The following is a 16,337-nucleotide window of genomic DNA, read 5'->3' as shown; positions in this document are numbered from 1 at the left end:
AGCTTGGAAAATAATAAGCTTGGTGAATGCCTGAATGAGAGATGACCAGGAATCTCAAAACTAAACACAAAAGTTGAAAACATATTCTAGACCAGTGATGGCAAACCTTTTAGAGACCGAATGCCCAAACTGCAACCCAAAGCCCACTCATGTATCATCGGGTGCCAGTTGGGTGTGGCCAGTTGGGTGGGTGTGGCCAGTTGGGTGGGTGTGGCCAGTTGGGTGGGCATGGCTGCGGTGGTAACAGCAGACTGGGTGGGACTAAAAAGTTCAATCAATCAATTCCAACTTTGCCAGATCTTGTTTTTCCCCCGCAAGAAGTTGAAATTGATTGAACCTTTTTTTGCACATGGCGGCAGAGGCCTAAAGCAAAAAGATTTTATAAAACTCAGCTGAAAGTCTAGGACTGAGGCGACGGCACGCGTGCCCACAGAGAGAGCTCTGTGTGCCACCACGGTTCTAGACAAAGACACTGGCAAATAGTTTCTATGTGGTTGCAGAATGGGCAGACACGTTTCTGTGCTATCAGCTGTCCAGAGTCTATGGGAGTTAAGAACCACTTTGGTTTAGTGATCAAGTTAATACACTAAAAACCAGGAAACGATGAGTTCTAGTTTTGTTTTAGTCATGAAAACTGGCTGGGTGGCTTTGGGCCAATCCCCATGAGATAGTGAGTTCTAATTCAGTCCCAGGCAAGAAAGCCAGTTGGGTGACTTTGGACCCATTCCTAGGAGACTGTGTGTTCTAATCTTGTCCCAGGCATGAATGCTGGCTGGGCGACTTTAGGCCAATCACCAGAAGATTGTGAGTTCTAGTCCTGTTTTAGGCATGAAAGCTAGCTGGGTGGCTTTGAGCCAATCAACAGGAGACGGTGACTTCTAATCCTGACCCAGGCATAAATGCCAGCTGGATGATTTTGGCCAATCACCAGAAGATTATGATTTCTAGTCCTGCATTTAGAAAACTCTCTGGGGGGAGAATTTCAAGCCAGTCCCGTTCTCTCAGCCTAAGCACCTTAACGGGTTGTTTTCGTGGGAGGAGGAAGACGTGTTAATTATCTTTGCCACTTTGACTTATATTTAAAAATAATAATGGCAGGATACAAATAAATATAGTATGTATGTGTGTATGTATGCATGTATGTATATCCATGAAGACATCTTTCTCTGTTGCTGGTCATCTCTGGAAAATGCAATGAGATCCACTAATGTTATGATTCACAAATGTTTATGATGAAGCATGCATGGTTCTAATAACTCTTGAATATCTCTTTTCTCTCCCATTTTTTCTTCTTCCCCTCCATCCCTCCCTCCCTCTCCCCCCCCCTCTGATTTATATAGACTCTGAGATCTGCTGGAAAGATCTACATGCTTTTTTTCATGCTGGTCATATTTTTGGGGTCCTTTTACCTAATCAATTTGATTTTGGCTGTGGTGGCCATGGCTTACGAGGAGCAGAACCAAGCTACCATTGCAGAAATGGAGGCCAAGGAAAAGAAATTTCGAGAGGCCATGGAGGCATTGAAGAAAGAGCAAGAGGTTGGTAAACTTCTTAACTTGGAGCAACTTGTGGACTTCAACTCCCAGAATTCTTGAGCCAGCAGGGAATTGAAGTCCATAATCACAAAGGGCCCATCGTTTCCCACTTCTGTGCTAAAGTCTTGTGTTGCATGGTGAGAATAAGCATCTCATTGGTTATCACCATTAGACATGGGGGCCATTACTCCAGTTCCAGGGTAAGTTTGTAATAAAGCTGTAGCAGCAAGCCTGCTCAACGAAAGGTGCAGTAGGGAACTCCAACTTCTCAAAACACATGCAGTAGGGGGTCTTACTCATTCAAAAGCCAGCCTGGTTTCCTAGACCCTTGAGAACTAACACAGGCAGTGCTGGACTTACAACCACAATTCAGCCCAAAATTCTATTCCCAAGCAAGGCAGTTGTTAAGTGAGTTTTCCCTCCATTTTATGACCTTTCTTGCCACAGTTGTTAAGTGAGTCACTGCGGTTGTTCAGTTAGTAACATGGTTGTTAAGTGAATCTGGCTTCCCCTTTTGACATTGCTTGTCAGATGGTTACAAAAGAGGATCATGTGACCCCGGAACACAGCAACCGTCATAAATATATCATAAATATGAGCCAGTTGCCAAGCGTCTGAATCTTGATCACGTGACCCATGTGGATGCTGCAATGGTCATAAGTGTGAAAAATGGTCAGTTTTCAGTCCTGCTGTAACTTCGAAAGGTCACTAAATGAATGGCTGTAAGACGAGGACTGTCTATAAAAGAACATAGGGAGGTTCTGTCAAATTGTGGCAAGAGGACTTTTCGGTGTTTCTGTGTGAAGGAGTTGGCCAAAGTCTTGGATGAAGAGTTACCTTGGGCAAAGCTGAAAGTTATTTAGGTAGACTTAGGATTGCATTAGTTAACGAAGTTGATTTTTCTTTCAATGCTGGAATTGACCAGTTGACTTTTATCACCAGTCACAGCTTTGCTGACCAAGTGACCCCCCCCAAAGTTTGGGCTTTATTTTCTCTTTTGGGGGGTTTAATTACACCCAGGCTGTTGGGGAGGAAATTTATTTCCATCCTCTCCTGGTTGTCTAGATCAGGAGTGTGAAACTCAATTTCATTGAGGGCCGCATCAGCATTGCGGTTGCCCTCAGGGGGCCAGGTGGGTGTGGCCAGGGTGGGCGTGGCCTACTGGGTAGGCGTGACTAGAGTACGTATGGCCTACTGGGTGGGCGTGGCCAGCTCTACATCGTTCGCATCAAGGGTGCCTATGGGGCCTGGGCAGGAGTGGGACAGATCTGGGGGTCTCTGGCAGGAGGAGGGTCTCTGGGCCAGGGCCAAGGCAGAGGGGGCCGTTCCCTCACTGTTTCCAGGATGGCTTCGCGGGCCGCATGAAACTACTTCGCGGGCCAGATCCGGCCCCCGGGCCTTGTGTTTGACATGTCTGCTGTAGAGGGTGGGTGGGCAAGGGAAAAACTGGTTTATTGAGAAAGAGGGTAGCATGGATATCTAATTTGCCAGTCCCTGTTCATGGGTTACCTTGTTGACCTTGAAGGCCCCTTTCACCCTTACTTTATATTTATTTGTTTACTAAATAAATTTATATAGCTGCCCAACTCGCGCACAGATGATTCTAGGCAGCTTACAAAATTACTATGACAATTCCCTTACTACAAAAGTTAGGGGGCTGCAAATAAAAGAATGTGGCCAGTCAATCAAACAAGATAAATCTGAATTAGCTGAGAAAACCTGATTTCTGAAACTTGTCTCCTTCACTCCATAAAAGAGTTCAAAGATCTGAATCTTTGAAAGAAAGAAAGAAAGAAAGAGAGAGAGAGAGAGAGAGAAAGAAAGAAAGAAAGAAAAAAAGAAAGAAAGAAAGAAAGAAAGAAAGAAAGAAAGAAAGAAAGAAAGAAAGAAAGAAGGGCCTCCAAATCAAAAAAAAAAAGATCTAAGATCTAATTTTGCTCTTGATGTTATCATTTTTAAATATACAATAATGGCATTTTGAGCATTCATTTATTGGAAGATTATGTACTTTGCAGCCCTGTGCTTTACCAGTTTGTCAGGGTGAAACATGTAAACTGCTGTGTTTTCCTGGCTGACAAAGGCATTGATGGGGAACATTCAAATATGAACCTCTTTCTCTTATCCTCTCTCATTCTCTCTCTCATTCTTTCATTCTCTCGCACATGCATGCCCAGAGATACCCCCAAACCACACAGAAAACTCTGCACATTTTGCTTTTCCAACCACAGAGTTCAGTGCCAACAGATGCCAAAAAGTCATCTTTTATGTGTAGGTCCCAACATCTTCCTGTCTTCTCAAATAGGTTCCCCACATGGGAAAGGTAATCTAGGTCTACATTTGGCAAGATAGCTACTCCTAATGGGAGGGGAATAAAAGGAAGGACAACAACTTTGTCCCTCTCCAGCTTGATTGTATTAGGGCAAGTCTTGTCAAGGAGGTTTTCTCTTTTGTCCTTCTTTGAAACATCTTTTCCCCCCATCAATAAAGCTACCTGGTCTGGTTGTACATAGAAAAATTAGGCATGTTGCATTCATGGTTCTCAGTTCACTGTCCCTGCTGATTTTTTTGCCAGAGGAAGGGTTGCTGTGTCAATCAAGATACTCCAAATTATGCATTTCGTCCCACGACAGCAAGGAACGTCCATTCTCTGTCCTTCTTCCATCCCAGCTGAGACCCAAAGTCACAAGTTTTCTGTTGCTCTCAAGATTCCCCTTGTAACACCCTTTACAAAGCACTTGTTAGACACAGCCTGTTGGTATTCTTCTCCTTATTATCTTTGATATTATTCGGTTGCATATTAGCACCAGAGGGAAATTAATCGCTTTACGTTCAACACTGGCAGTCCTTGCCATCCGTTCCAGTTAATTAACTGGTTTCTCCCCCCTCCCCCGCCCAGATTTACTGTATTGATCTCCCAACTTCAAACAGCCATTAGGACCTCATTAGTCAACAAGTGAATTAATAGAAAGGGCCAGTTGTTTAAACAGTACCAAGCTTGCCCTTGTGAAAATAAAACTATTCGTAGAACAAAAGCCAAGGATATGCTTGATGAGAGGGAATACATAATGCTGACTAGTGTGAGCCAAACTGTATTTAAGAGACAGTCTGATGTAGTGGCTGAAGAGAATGTGCTAGAAAGTGAGTTCTAGTTCTTTTTTTTTATTGAAAAGTTTTACAGTACATTTTTTTAAAAAGAAAAACTCCCTCCCTCCCTCTCCCCTCCCCCTTACCCTCCCTTACCCTCCCCTCCCCCCCCCCCGACTTCCCAGAGCTGAATACAGGGTATAAACTTTACAAACTTACGCTAAAATATGCTAACAAACTAAAATGAAACAATAAATTCTATTTCACTTTAACTCCCCTTAAACATAACTATATTACTCACAAATAACAAATAACTAATAATACATCATATAGAACCACTACTTATTCAAATGCTAAATGAAACTTTTTAGTCCCATATTTATTCTGAATATATTCGATCCATCTTTTCCATTCCACAATACCGTATTTTCCGGCGTATAAGACGACTTTTTAACCCATGAAAATCACCTCAAAAGTTGGGGAGTCGTCTTATACGCCCAGTCGTCTTATACGCCGGAAAATCAGCGAGCCCGGGAAGGCACGCCCTCCCCTCTCACTGTGGAGGAAGCAGGGCAGGCTGGCGTCTGGCAGGAGCCGGCAGGGCAGTCCTGCACACACGCGCGTGCGCAGGACTGCCCTGCCGGCTCCCGCCCGACGCTCATCCCTCTTGAGGCAGCATCGCTCCCCGGCTCCTAAGGAGTCCTCGGGGATGCTGCCTCAAGAGCCATGGCAGGCGCATCACGCTCTTCCCTCTTGAAGCAGCATCGGTGGAGCCGTCCGGCGTCGGGCGGGAGCCAGCAGGGCAGTCCTTCCCTCTTGAGGCAGCATCCCCAAGGACTTAGGAGCCGGGGAGCGATGCTGCCTCAAGAGGGAAGAGCGTCGGGCCGGCTCCCGCCTGACGCCGGATGGCTCCCGCCCGACGCCGGACGGCTCTGCCGATGCTATAACTAAATAAAAATATATATATAAATAAAAATAAATAAATAAAATAAAATAAGAGGGAAGAGCGTGAGGCGCCTGCCATGGCTCTTGAGGCAGCATCCATGTGCGGGGGAACCTTTACCTTTACCTTTAGCCTTACACAGTATAGATCACTGAGTATAGATAGTCCTCAAGGTATGACCACAGCTGAGCCCAAAATTTCTATTGCAAGAGAAATGTTCTGAAACATTTGTTAAGTGAGTTTTGCTCTATTTTATGACCTTTCTTGCCACAGTTGTTAAATGAATCACTAGAGTTAAGTTAGTAAAACAGTTAAAATGAATCTGGCTTCCCCATTGAATTTGCTAGTCAGAAGGTCGCAAAAGGCAATCCCATGATCCCTGGGACACTGTAACCATCATAAATATGAGTCAGTTGTCAAATGTCCGGATTTTGATCACATGACCACAGGGATGCTCAATGCTCATAAGTGCCAAAAACTCTATAAGTCACTTTTTTCACCGCCATTATAACTTTGAATGGTCACTAAATGAACTGTTATATAAATCAAAGGCTACCCATAATCAAATCATAATGTCTGGTCTACCCTACAGGAGTGATGCACAGATTGGAGGGAGAAAGAAAGATGCATTTTGTATGTCACTTTGGATCCCTTGAAAATATGGCACTCAGGAGATAAAAGCGTATTTGGGTCAATATAAAAGGGGGAAAAATGACATTGCCATAGGTGTATACTATAGGCCACCCAACCAAACAGAGGAAATAGATGGACTTTTTGCTAGCCAGCTAACTAAGATATGTAGGAAGCACATCACAATAGTAATGGGGGATTTTAATTACCCTGACATCAACTGGGAGACAAACTCTGCACCAAGTGGAAGATCAAACAGATTCCTGACAAACCTAGCAGACAACTTTGTTTCCCAAAAAGTAGAGAAGGGAACTAGGGGATCAGCCATACTGGACTTAATTCTCACTAACAGATATGAAATGATAGAAGGTGTTGAAGCCACAGGAACCTTGAGGGGAAGTGATCATGCAATATTGGAATTCAACATTCTGGAAGCACAAGCAATAGAACACAGCCAAACGAGAGTCTTGGACTTTAAGAGAGCTAATTTCAATAAACTTAGAGAGACCTTGGGAAGGATTCCATGGATGACAATCCTCAAGGAGAAAACAACTCAAAAAGCTTGGGCAATTTTGAAAAGTGAGATAATAAAAGCCCAGACTAGCACAATACCAACAAAGAAGAAAAATAGTAGCTCTCAAAAGAAACCAGCATGGCTGCATAAAGAACTGTCTGATAAATTGAAGGACAAAAAGGACAAATAGAAAAAGTAGAAAAAGAGGCGCATAACTAAGGCAGAATATCAGCAAATAGCCTGAGCCTGCAAAGATGAAGTGAGGAAAGCTACAGCTCAAAATGAACTAAGGCTTGGGACAAAAGTAAAAAATAACCCCAAAAAAGCGCTTCTTTCAACATAAAAAAAACAAGAAAATAGTTAAGGAAATGATTGGTCCATTAGTGGGGGAAAGTGACAAGAAGGTGACAAGCAACAGGGAGAAAGCAGAACTATTTAACTTGTTTTTTGCATCCATCTTTACACAAAGGGGAAAAAACAGTCCAACCCATCAAAAACAGTACCATAAAAAACAGATTAAAAACACGTTAAGATAGGCAAGAAAATGGTAAATGAGCACCTGTCCACTCTAGATGAGTTCAAATCACCAGGACCAGATGGATTACACCCCAAAGTTCTGAAGGAACTGGCAGACGTGATCTCAGAACCACTGAACTATATTTTTCAAAGATCCTGGAGCACTGGGGAACTACCAGAGGACTGGAAGAGAGCTGATGTAGTTCCCATCTTCAAAAAAGGAAAAAGAATGGATCCAGGAAACTACAAACCTATCAGCCTGACCTCAATACCTGGGAAGATTCTGGAAAAGATAATCTCAATCAGCAAATACCTAGAGGCAAACAAAGTCATTACCAAAAGCCAACATGGGTTTGTCAAAAACAGATCATGGCAGACAAACCTTATTGCATTCTTTGACCAAGTGACAAAACTAGTGGACCAGAGGAATGATGTGCATATAATTTACTTGGACTCCAGTAAGACATTTGATAAAATAGACCTCAACCTACTACTTGATAAGATAGAAAAATGTGGGTTACACAGCATCACCACCAGATGGATTCGTAGCTGGCTGACAGGCCGTACTCAGCGTGTGGTCCTCAATGGAACCGCATCTACATGGAAGGAAGTGTGTAGTGGGGTGCCCCAGGGCTCTGTTCTGGGCCCAGTGCTCTTCAACATCTTAATCCATGATTTGGATGAGGGGATAGATGGGGAATCATCAAATTTGCAGATGAAACCAAGATGGCAGGAATAGCCAGCACTCCAGAAGATAGGCTTAAGATACTGAAGGATCTTGACAGACTTGAATATTGGGCGCTATATAACCAAATGAAATTCAATGGTGAAAGAAGTAAGGTTCTACATTTAGGCAAGAAAAACCAAATCCAAGGTGGTACCTTGCTCAATAGTAGCGACTGTGAGAGGGATCTCGGAGTCCTAGTGGACAATCACTTCAATATGAGCCAGCTGTGTGCTGCAGCTGCCAAAAAAGTCAACACAGTGCTGGGCTGCATTGACAGAGGGATAGACTCTGTTAATGAAGAGAAGGATGAGGGGTAACATGATAGCGGTGTTCTAGTATCTCAGGAGCTGCCACAAAGAAGAGGGAGTCAAGCTATTCCCCAAAGAATCTGAAGGCAGGACAAGAAGCAACGGATGGAAACTTGTCAAGGAGAGAAGCAACCTAGAATTAAGGAAAAATTTCCTGATAGTTAAAACAATTAACCAGTGGAACAACCTGCCTCTAGAAATTGTGAATGCTCCAACACTGGAAATTTTTAAGAAGAGACTGGACAGCTATTTATCTGAAATAGTATAGCGTTTCCTGCCTGAGCAGGGGGTTGGACTAGATGATCTCCAAGGTATCTTCCAACATCATCATCATCGTCGTTATTGTTATTATTCCCTTATTGTTTTAACAATGGGAAGATAGAAAAATAATTAGATTAAAGGGAAAGGTTCTGGCTCTTATGATGATGTGCTATTTTCTAGCTGATGTTCATTTTCTCTAGCTGTCTTCTTATTTTCATAAATATTAGTGAGTTTCTTATTGCTATTTCCAGGCTATTATCACCATCACCCTCATTATAATTTTCCCATCCCAAGTGATAAATTTGGCTTTAGATCTCTTTTTGACACCCCTTGGTTTTAAGCAGACATTCTTGCAGAGACTGAGGGAGATGTGACAGAGCAGGCCCTCTTATCTGTGTATTATTTATTTGGGTAGTTGTTTTTTTTAACAGTTTGGGTTTATTATACTGGATCCTTGGTCACAGCTTGTTCCGTCATTCAGTAGGATAAGATTCTGCTTGCAATGATAATAATAAAAAAAAAATGCATTCCGAACCAGCAACAGGAAAATACTGTAGTATATTCACAGCAGTAAATGCCACTGCCCAAATGTTCAGATGCTGGGGAGAGCTGGTGCATGACTGCTGAACATGGGGATGATGGATAGTTATCTTGGATTTGAAAACAGGAGGGTGAGAGGAAGGATGGAAATTTATTGCAAGCTGTGACGTTAGAGGCTGATGATCCAGTTAGAAGAGGAGCCGGCTTCTTTTGCTATGCATCGAGGGAAGAAGGGCGTGCAGCAGATACACAATTTAAAATCTCTTCTGCCTGAGGTTTAATTTTGTGTGAGTCTTGCTCTTTCCCTCTCTTTGGGATGACGGGTGGGGATGGGAAGGAGTAGGGAAATACAAGTAGTTATTGACTTACAACAGCACAGGAAAAAAATGACTTATGACCATTTTTCATACTTACAACCATTGCAGTATCCCTACAGTCACATGTTCAGGATTCAGACGCCTGGCAACTGACTCATATTTATGACGGTTGCAGTGTCCTGGGGTCAGGTGATCTCCTTTTGCAAACTTCTGACGAGCAAAGTCAAGGGGGAAGCCCAGATTCACTTAACAGTTGTGCTACTAACTTCACCATGCAGTGATTCATTTAACAACTTTGATAGGAAAGGCCATAAAATGGGGCAAAATTCACTTAATAACTGTCCTGTTCAGTTGCAGAACTTTTCGGGGTCAGCTGTGATCATAAGTTGAGGACTACTTGTAATCCTGCAGCTTGAAGCCTCATGCAGACTTTTTTGTGGAAAGTTGGAAAGCTTCAATTAGCAAAAGGCTACTGTATGCTGAAATGTCCAGCATTGTGCTATTGACATTATGACTTTCAATGCTTCCTTTGCCTAAGGCACAACAGCTGGCTGGATGACTTGGGGCCAATCACTAGGAATCCTTAAGCTCTAGTCCAGGGGTGTCAAACTCAATTTCATTGAGGGCCACATCAGCATTGCGGTTGCCCTCAAGGGGCCGGGTGGGTGTGGCCAGGGTGGGCGTGGCCTACTGGGTGGGCGTGGCTAGAGTGCATATGGCCTACTGGGTGGGCATGGCCAGCTCTACATGGTTGGCATCAAGGGTGCCTGTGGGGGCCTGGGCAGGAGTGGGACAGATCTGAGGGTCTCTGGCAGAAGGAGGGTCTCTGGGCCAGGGCCAGGGCAGCGGGGACCGTTCCCTCACTGTTTCCAGGATGGCTTCACGGGCTGCATGAAATCACTTCACGGGCCGGATCTGGCCCCCGGGCTTGTGTTTGACATGTCTGTTCTAGTCCCACTTTAGGCAAGAAAGCCAGCTGGCTGACACTGGGCCAGTCCCTCTGTCAGCCCAACCCATCTCATAAGGTTGTTGTGGGGACTACTGTGTAGGAGGAGGAAGATGTGTTGGTTCACCACCTTGAGTTATTTGTAAAAATAATAAAGGCAGGATACAAACAAGCACACAAAGAAATAAAATAGTATCCTAGGGTTAGAAGGGACCACAAGAAGTGGTCCAGTCCAGTCATCCAGTTCAGTCCCCACTCAGTGCTGGACTCCATCTGGTAGCCATTTTGTGACGGAGACTTCAGCGTGTTCCATTCCTAATTTCAAATGTCTCTAACAAGGTTCCCAAAGGTTCGGGAACCTTGATCTGTTGGATATCAGTCAGTGAAGGCATGAAGCAGGAAACAAAAGGTCCTCTTCCCCAGCTTCTCCGCAGCCCTTCCTTCAAAGAAGGGTTCAAGGTTGAAAGTGAGGCAATTGGGAAGGATCGTTTTACGACTGGGTGTGATTCTCTTGGGGTTAGAGCAGAGGTGGGAACTATGGCCCCTTTATGACTTGTGGACTCAAATTCCCAGAACTCCTGAGGCAGCAAGTCCACAAGTCTTAAAAAGGGCCATTGTTCCCCACCTCTGGGCTGGAGGGAAGGGCTTTTAGCCTCAATATATTCCTGCTGGAGAAGGGACGTGGTGGGTCAGTGGGTTAGGACACTGAGCTTGTCGATCAGAAGGTCGGCAGTTTGGCAGGTCGAATCCCGAATGCACGTAACAGAGTGAGTGCCTATTACTTGTCCCAGCTTCTGCCAACCTAGCAGTTCAAAAGCACGTAAAAATGCAAGTAGAAAAATAGGGACCACTACGGTGGGAAGGTAACAGCGTTCCGTGCGCCTTTGGCGTCTAGTCATGCCGGCCACATGACCACGGAGACGTCCTCGGACAAACGCTGGCTCTTCGGCTTTGAAATGGAGATGAGCACCGGCCCCTAGAGTGGGAAACGACTAGCACGCACGTGCGGGGGAACGTTTACCTTTACTATTCCTGCTGGAGATGAGAGAAATGCCACTGCAAGATTTCTATTTACAGGGGAGGAGGGGAATTGGCTTGATCTAGGGCCTTCCCTTCCTCTGATAGCATATTTTTCTTAGGACAATTTTCACCTCCAAGTTACACAATTTTCCTTTTTCATGGAGTAAGAATCTCACTTCCAAGAACTGCTTTGAGTAGAGATGCCTGAATGTTTTGTTTGAAGAGGTACAACATGGTCCTGGCTGCCACTGATGCAAGTAGCTAGCATGCATTAAAGCTGGTATTCAAATAGAGACTTCGAGGTTATATATTTCCACTGTTCTGTTTTCTTCCAGGCGTTAGCTCGAGGCATTGATTCACTGTCACTTAGTTCGTTTGAAATGTCACCTGTGGCCATGAAGAACTTCAAAGAACAAAGGAATCAAAGAAGAAAAAAGAAGTCTTCAGGGGCAGATGATGAGGCAGAAGAGCAAGAGCCTGATTCAGATGAGGGCCAACGAAGGGCGGTTAGTGTTTGTACTAAAATGTTAATCAAAGGAATGTTGTAACTGTTTTGTGAAGAACTTAGCATATTTCTTTGCAGGCATTATCTAGATTAATACCCAGGTAGTCCTCAACTTACGACCAGAATTGAGCCCAAAATTTCCATTGCTAAGCAAGACGTTTATTAAGTGAGTTGCACCCTGTCTTATGACCTTTCTTGCCACTATTGTTAAGTGAATCACTGCAGTTGCTAAGTGAATCATGCGGCTGTTAAGTGAAACTGGCTTCCCACATTGACTTTGCTTGTTGGAAACCAACTGGGAAGATTAGAAACTATGATTGCATGATCCCGGGACACTGCAACAGTCATAAGTACATGACATTTGCCAAGCACCCAATTTTTTTTTACCAAATGGCCATGAGGATGATGCAATGGTCATAATGTGAAAAATGTCACTCTTTTCACTGCTGTCGTAAGTTCGATCCCTAAACAAGGGGTTGTAAGCGGAGGACCACCTGTGCTTAGATATTCTAGGCCTGACCTGGGATTATTTTAAGTTATTTCTTAATTTAACTACTACAACTGTTTTATTTGTTTACTTGTACAGGTAGTCCTTGAGTTACAAATGTAACGGAGCCTGCCCGTTCCATTGGTGACCTGAGGATTTGTAGGAGTGAATCTCGTACCTTGAATGCAATTCACTCCCAGCTTTCACCCACACATTTGCTAATTTAATACGTGGGCGAATGTGCAGCTTGTTAAGTGGACATGAGATATCTTAGGGTGGGGAAGGCCATTGGGGGGGGCGTCTAGTGATGAAACAGGCCACCTGCTTCAGAGCACCCAAGCCCCCCCCCACTGAGATACCTCATGCTCCCTCCCCTGGGGTCCCCAGAATTGTTTTCCCCCCCATCAAATCCTGCCATAGGTAAAGGTAAAGGTTCCCCCGCACACGCGTGCTAGTTGTTTCCGAATCTAGGGGCCGGTGCTCATCTCCGTTTCAAAGCCGAAGAGCCAGCGCTTGTCCATGGACGTCTCCGTGGTCATGTGGCCGGCATGACTAGACGCCAAAGGCGCACGGAACGCTGTTACCTTCCCACCGTAGTGGTCCCTATTTTTCTACTTGCATTTTTACATGCTTTCGAACTGCTAGGTTGGCAGAAGCTGGGACGAGTAACAGGCGCTCACTCTGTTACACGGCACTCGGGATTTGACCCGCAAAACTGCCGACCTTCTGATCGACAAGCTCAGCATCCTAACCCACTGAGCCACCACGTCCCTTATAATCCTGCCATACCAGGTCACTTATCTTGTGAAGATCTGTCTCCACTCCAGCCTCTCTGTTTCTCTTTCTATTCCCGGCAAGAGCAGAATGTCAGTGACACAGAGGGAGGCCTCCGAGGCTGAGAATGGACCTCCGGAGGCCTGCAGAAGCATCCCCGGGCCTCCTTTCTGGGTGGCAGTGGCCCAGAAAAGGCCTCTGATGCCCGTATTGGGACTCCGGAGGTTCGTGGAAGTCTTCCATGGCTTCCATTCTGTCCTCTGTTGAAGAGAACAGAGGCCTAAACTACCATTAGATCATATGAGATCAGTAGCGTGAGATCTCATGCCATTGATCTCGCATGATCTTGCATTACTTTAGGCCTCCATTCTCTGCAAAAGCACTGAAGGCCTGGATTAGCCAAGAATGCGAAGGATCTCTCGATCTTCGCAAGGCGAATATCCGTAGGCCTAGTGCCTAGGGAGACCTGATGGGGAGTGGGGAAGGAGAGAATAGCCAGGGTGAATGCTGCTGTGCCACTGTGGTCGTTCGTAAGGGTGAACGACTGCCATGGTGCAGCAACATTCGCAATTTCGGTACTTTTTCGTAAACACTAGGGGGCACTTATCATGTAACTTTGAAAGTTTGCTAAGGGGACGCTCGTAACTCGAGGATTACCTGTAGGATGTTTTGGAATGTACACAGGAGGATGGACACTGGGTTATTGACCAGACATTTGGCAGTTTGAGACTCAAGTACTGCATGACAGGACAAGCTCTTGTTCCTAACTCAGCTCCTGTCAACCTAGCAGTTCAAAAGCATGCAAATGCAAGTAGATAAATAGGTACCACTTTGGTGGGAAAGTAATGGTATTCCATGCATCTTGGTGCATAGTCCTGCTGACCACATGACCACAGAAACATCTTCAAATAATGCTGGCTTCCTTGTCTAAGAAACAGAAATGAGTACCATCCCCTAGAATGTTGTACACTCTTGTTGTACAACCCTCATAGTTACCAGTTTGTTTCTGGATCCACTTCAATTTGTTGGTTATTAACTTTAAAGCCCTATATGGCATGAGTCCAGGGTGTCTGAGGAGTAGTCTCACCATAGTGGATTGGCCTGACCCAATCGCTCCAGCAAAAGGGTGCTGCTGTGCATCCCATTTGTTAAGGAATTCTGGGGTCAACAAGAAGAGACTTTTTTGCTGTGGCCCCCAACATTTGGAACACTCTATCAGCACAGGAGCGATAGGTTGTCCTATTCTTTTGTCCTTCTGGAAGGGTATAAAAGTTCGGTTTTGCCAGCTGGCTTGGGGCCTCAAAGCATTGGCAAGATAAGAAGATCTTATCCTGGTACTGTCTGTCTTTTGGTTCTTTTTTGTATAGTTTTTAAAATTGTAATTGTTTTGTTTATTGATCATGATTGTAAGCCACCCAGTGTTGCCTTTTTGGTGAGATGGGCAGCATGTAACAATAGCAATAGTATTTAGACTTATACACTACCCCATTGCGCTTTATAGCACTCTCTGGGCATTTACAATGTAGAAGCATTATTTGCATATGGCACCCAACAATCTGGGTCTTCCTTTTACTGACCTCAGAAGGATGGAAGGTTAAGTCAACCTTGAACCCTGTCAGGATTGAACTCCAGGCTGTGGGCAGAGTTTGTCTGCAGTACTGCACTTTAACCACTGTGCCACCAGGGCTCCTGGCATATAAATTTAATGAATAAATAAATAAAAACATAGGTCTTTCATGCAACGTCTTAAAGTAGGTGCATTTTCTGAGTTTGAACAACACTGGTAGAGAAAGTAAATAGTTGTTTTAAGTAGTCCCAGCTTCCTTCTTGGATTAAGACACAGCTAACCCCTTTTCCACTGCAATGTTTTCGTTGGGACCTCCTCTCTTCCCAGAAGGGCAAACCTCACAACTTCTGAAAATCAATGCATAATGAAATAAATACCTGATCCTTAATTATTAAATAATCTTAGCAGTGTTTGGCAAGTTGCGTGCAAATGTAGATGTTGAAATGATAAATGACTCAAGATAGCTACACCAATCTGAGTGACATTCAAATGAATTTTTATTTCTTTTTTTATTCTTTTGGGGGGGGCGGTTGAGATATTTTTTCTGGTTATTTAATTGAATTAATCTTACAGTCTTAGCAATTGCAAGATTTTTCATGCGGAAATGATTGAATGAGTTGGTCTGTTTTGAATGGATTTTGGCATAGAAAATAATAAAAATAAAAAAAAATATGCCAGGCTAAATGTGAAATGAAGCAACATCTTTCTTGATGTGTATTACTTCAGCAGATGAGTTGTTGTTTTTTTCATTTTGTGTGTATGCATTTGTCATCCACTTACATACAAGCATCAAAGCACTTAAAACTTTTTTGAGAAGGCTGGGCCAAAATCTGAGCAAAATCTGTTTAATTGTCAGGAGAAGATTAATCAATTTGATTATTGTTTTATGGAAATGACTTTTATCTGATTGGCAACTGAAAACTTCTCGTTCAGTGCCCCTATTCTATTATGTTTTTATTTCTACTCTCATCATTGCTTTAGATCATGGCAAAATTTACTTTGCTGTTATGGCCATGAGAATATTTTAAATAGCACGTTTCTGTAAATGTGGAAAAATATACTGCTGGTGGGATCTATGTATCTACTTATTTATATTTATATTGTCTTTCTCTTTGTGTTTCTTCATGCCTATGTTACAGAAGTTTTTATTATTCATCAGCTGTTAATTTGTTCCAGATATTACTCTGATTCTGAGAGATCCCATGGCTTTGTATGCACAGTTTATTGGTTAACATTTCTTGATTTGGAAAAAATAGGAATAATCTAATGCCATGGGCCTAAGAGAGCTAGTATCAGGTACAAGCAACCAGAGCCATTTGTGCAAAGAACCAGAGCTGCTTGTGAATAGCATAATAGCCTAACTCAGTAATTTTCTTCCAAGAATCTCCCCAAACCACTTGCTTTCCCTTAGGAATGACCAGATAAGCTTCGTGGAGCTTGGAGGAGATCAGGTTTAGGCCGCTTGCAACTCCGCAATGATTCCAAACTAGGTCCTCTCTTGACTCCTCCTTCCAGCCTAGCTGACAGTTTCCCAATATCTCATCTCATGAAGAATGTGATTTATTAAGGAATCCATCTTGATATTGGCATTACTAAAGGAGAATTGGGCTGGGCTTTGGCTTCGAATTATTTTCTAAAGGCTTGGTACAGCAATGGGAAATTG

At 43.8% G+C, this 16,337-nt stretch overlaps 1 protein-coding gene across 1 annotated transcript in view; it reads left to right on the top strand.

Moving 5' to 3' along the window:
- LOC308678418 (sodium channel protein type 5 subunit alpha-like) overlaps positions 1-16,337 on the top strand; it is a gene marked incomplete at its 3' end in the record, with an annotated part of 408,240 nt that overhangs the window by 192,897 nt on the left and 199,006 nt on the right. Inside the window, exons 10-11 of the mRNA XM_081345599.1 lie at positions 1,341-1,538; positions 11,677-11,847. Coding sequence (XP_081201725.1) covers positions 1,341-1,538; positions 11,677-11,847 — 369 coding nt within the window. The remainder of the gene's footprint in view (positions 1-1,340; positions 1,539-11,676; positions 11,848-16,337) is intronic.

The sequence above is a fragment of the Vipera berus genome (genome assembly GCF_964194415.1).
Source record: "Vipera berus genome assembly, chromosome: Z".
Classification (NCBI taxonomy): domain Eukaryota; kingdom Metazoa; phylum Chordata; class Lepidosauria; order Squamata; family Viperidae; genus Vipera; species Vipera berus.
The sequence above is the reverse complement of the archived record's forward strand: the minus strand, read 5'-3'. Positions and strand labels throughout refer to the sequence as shown.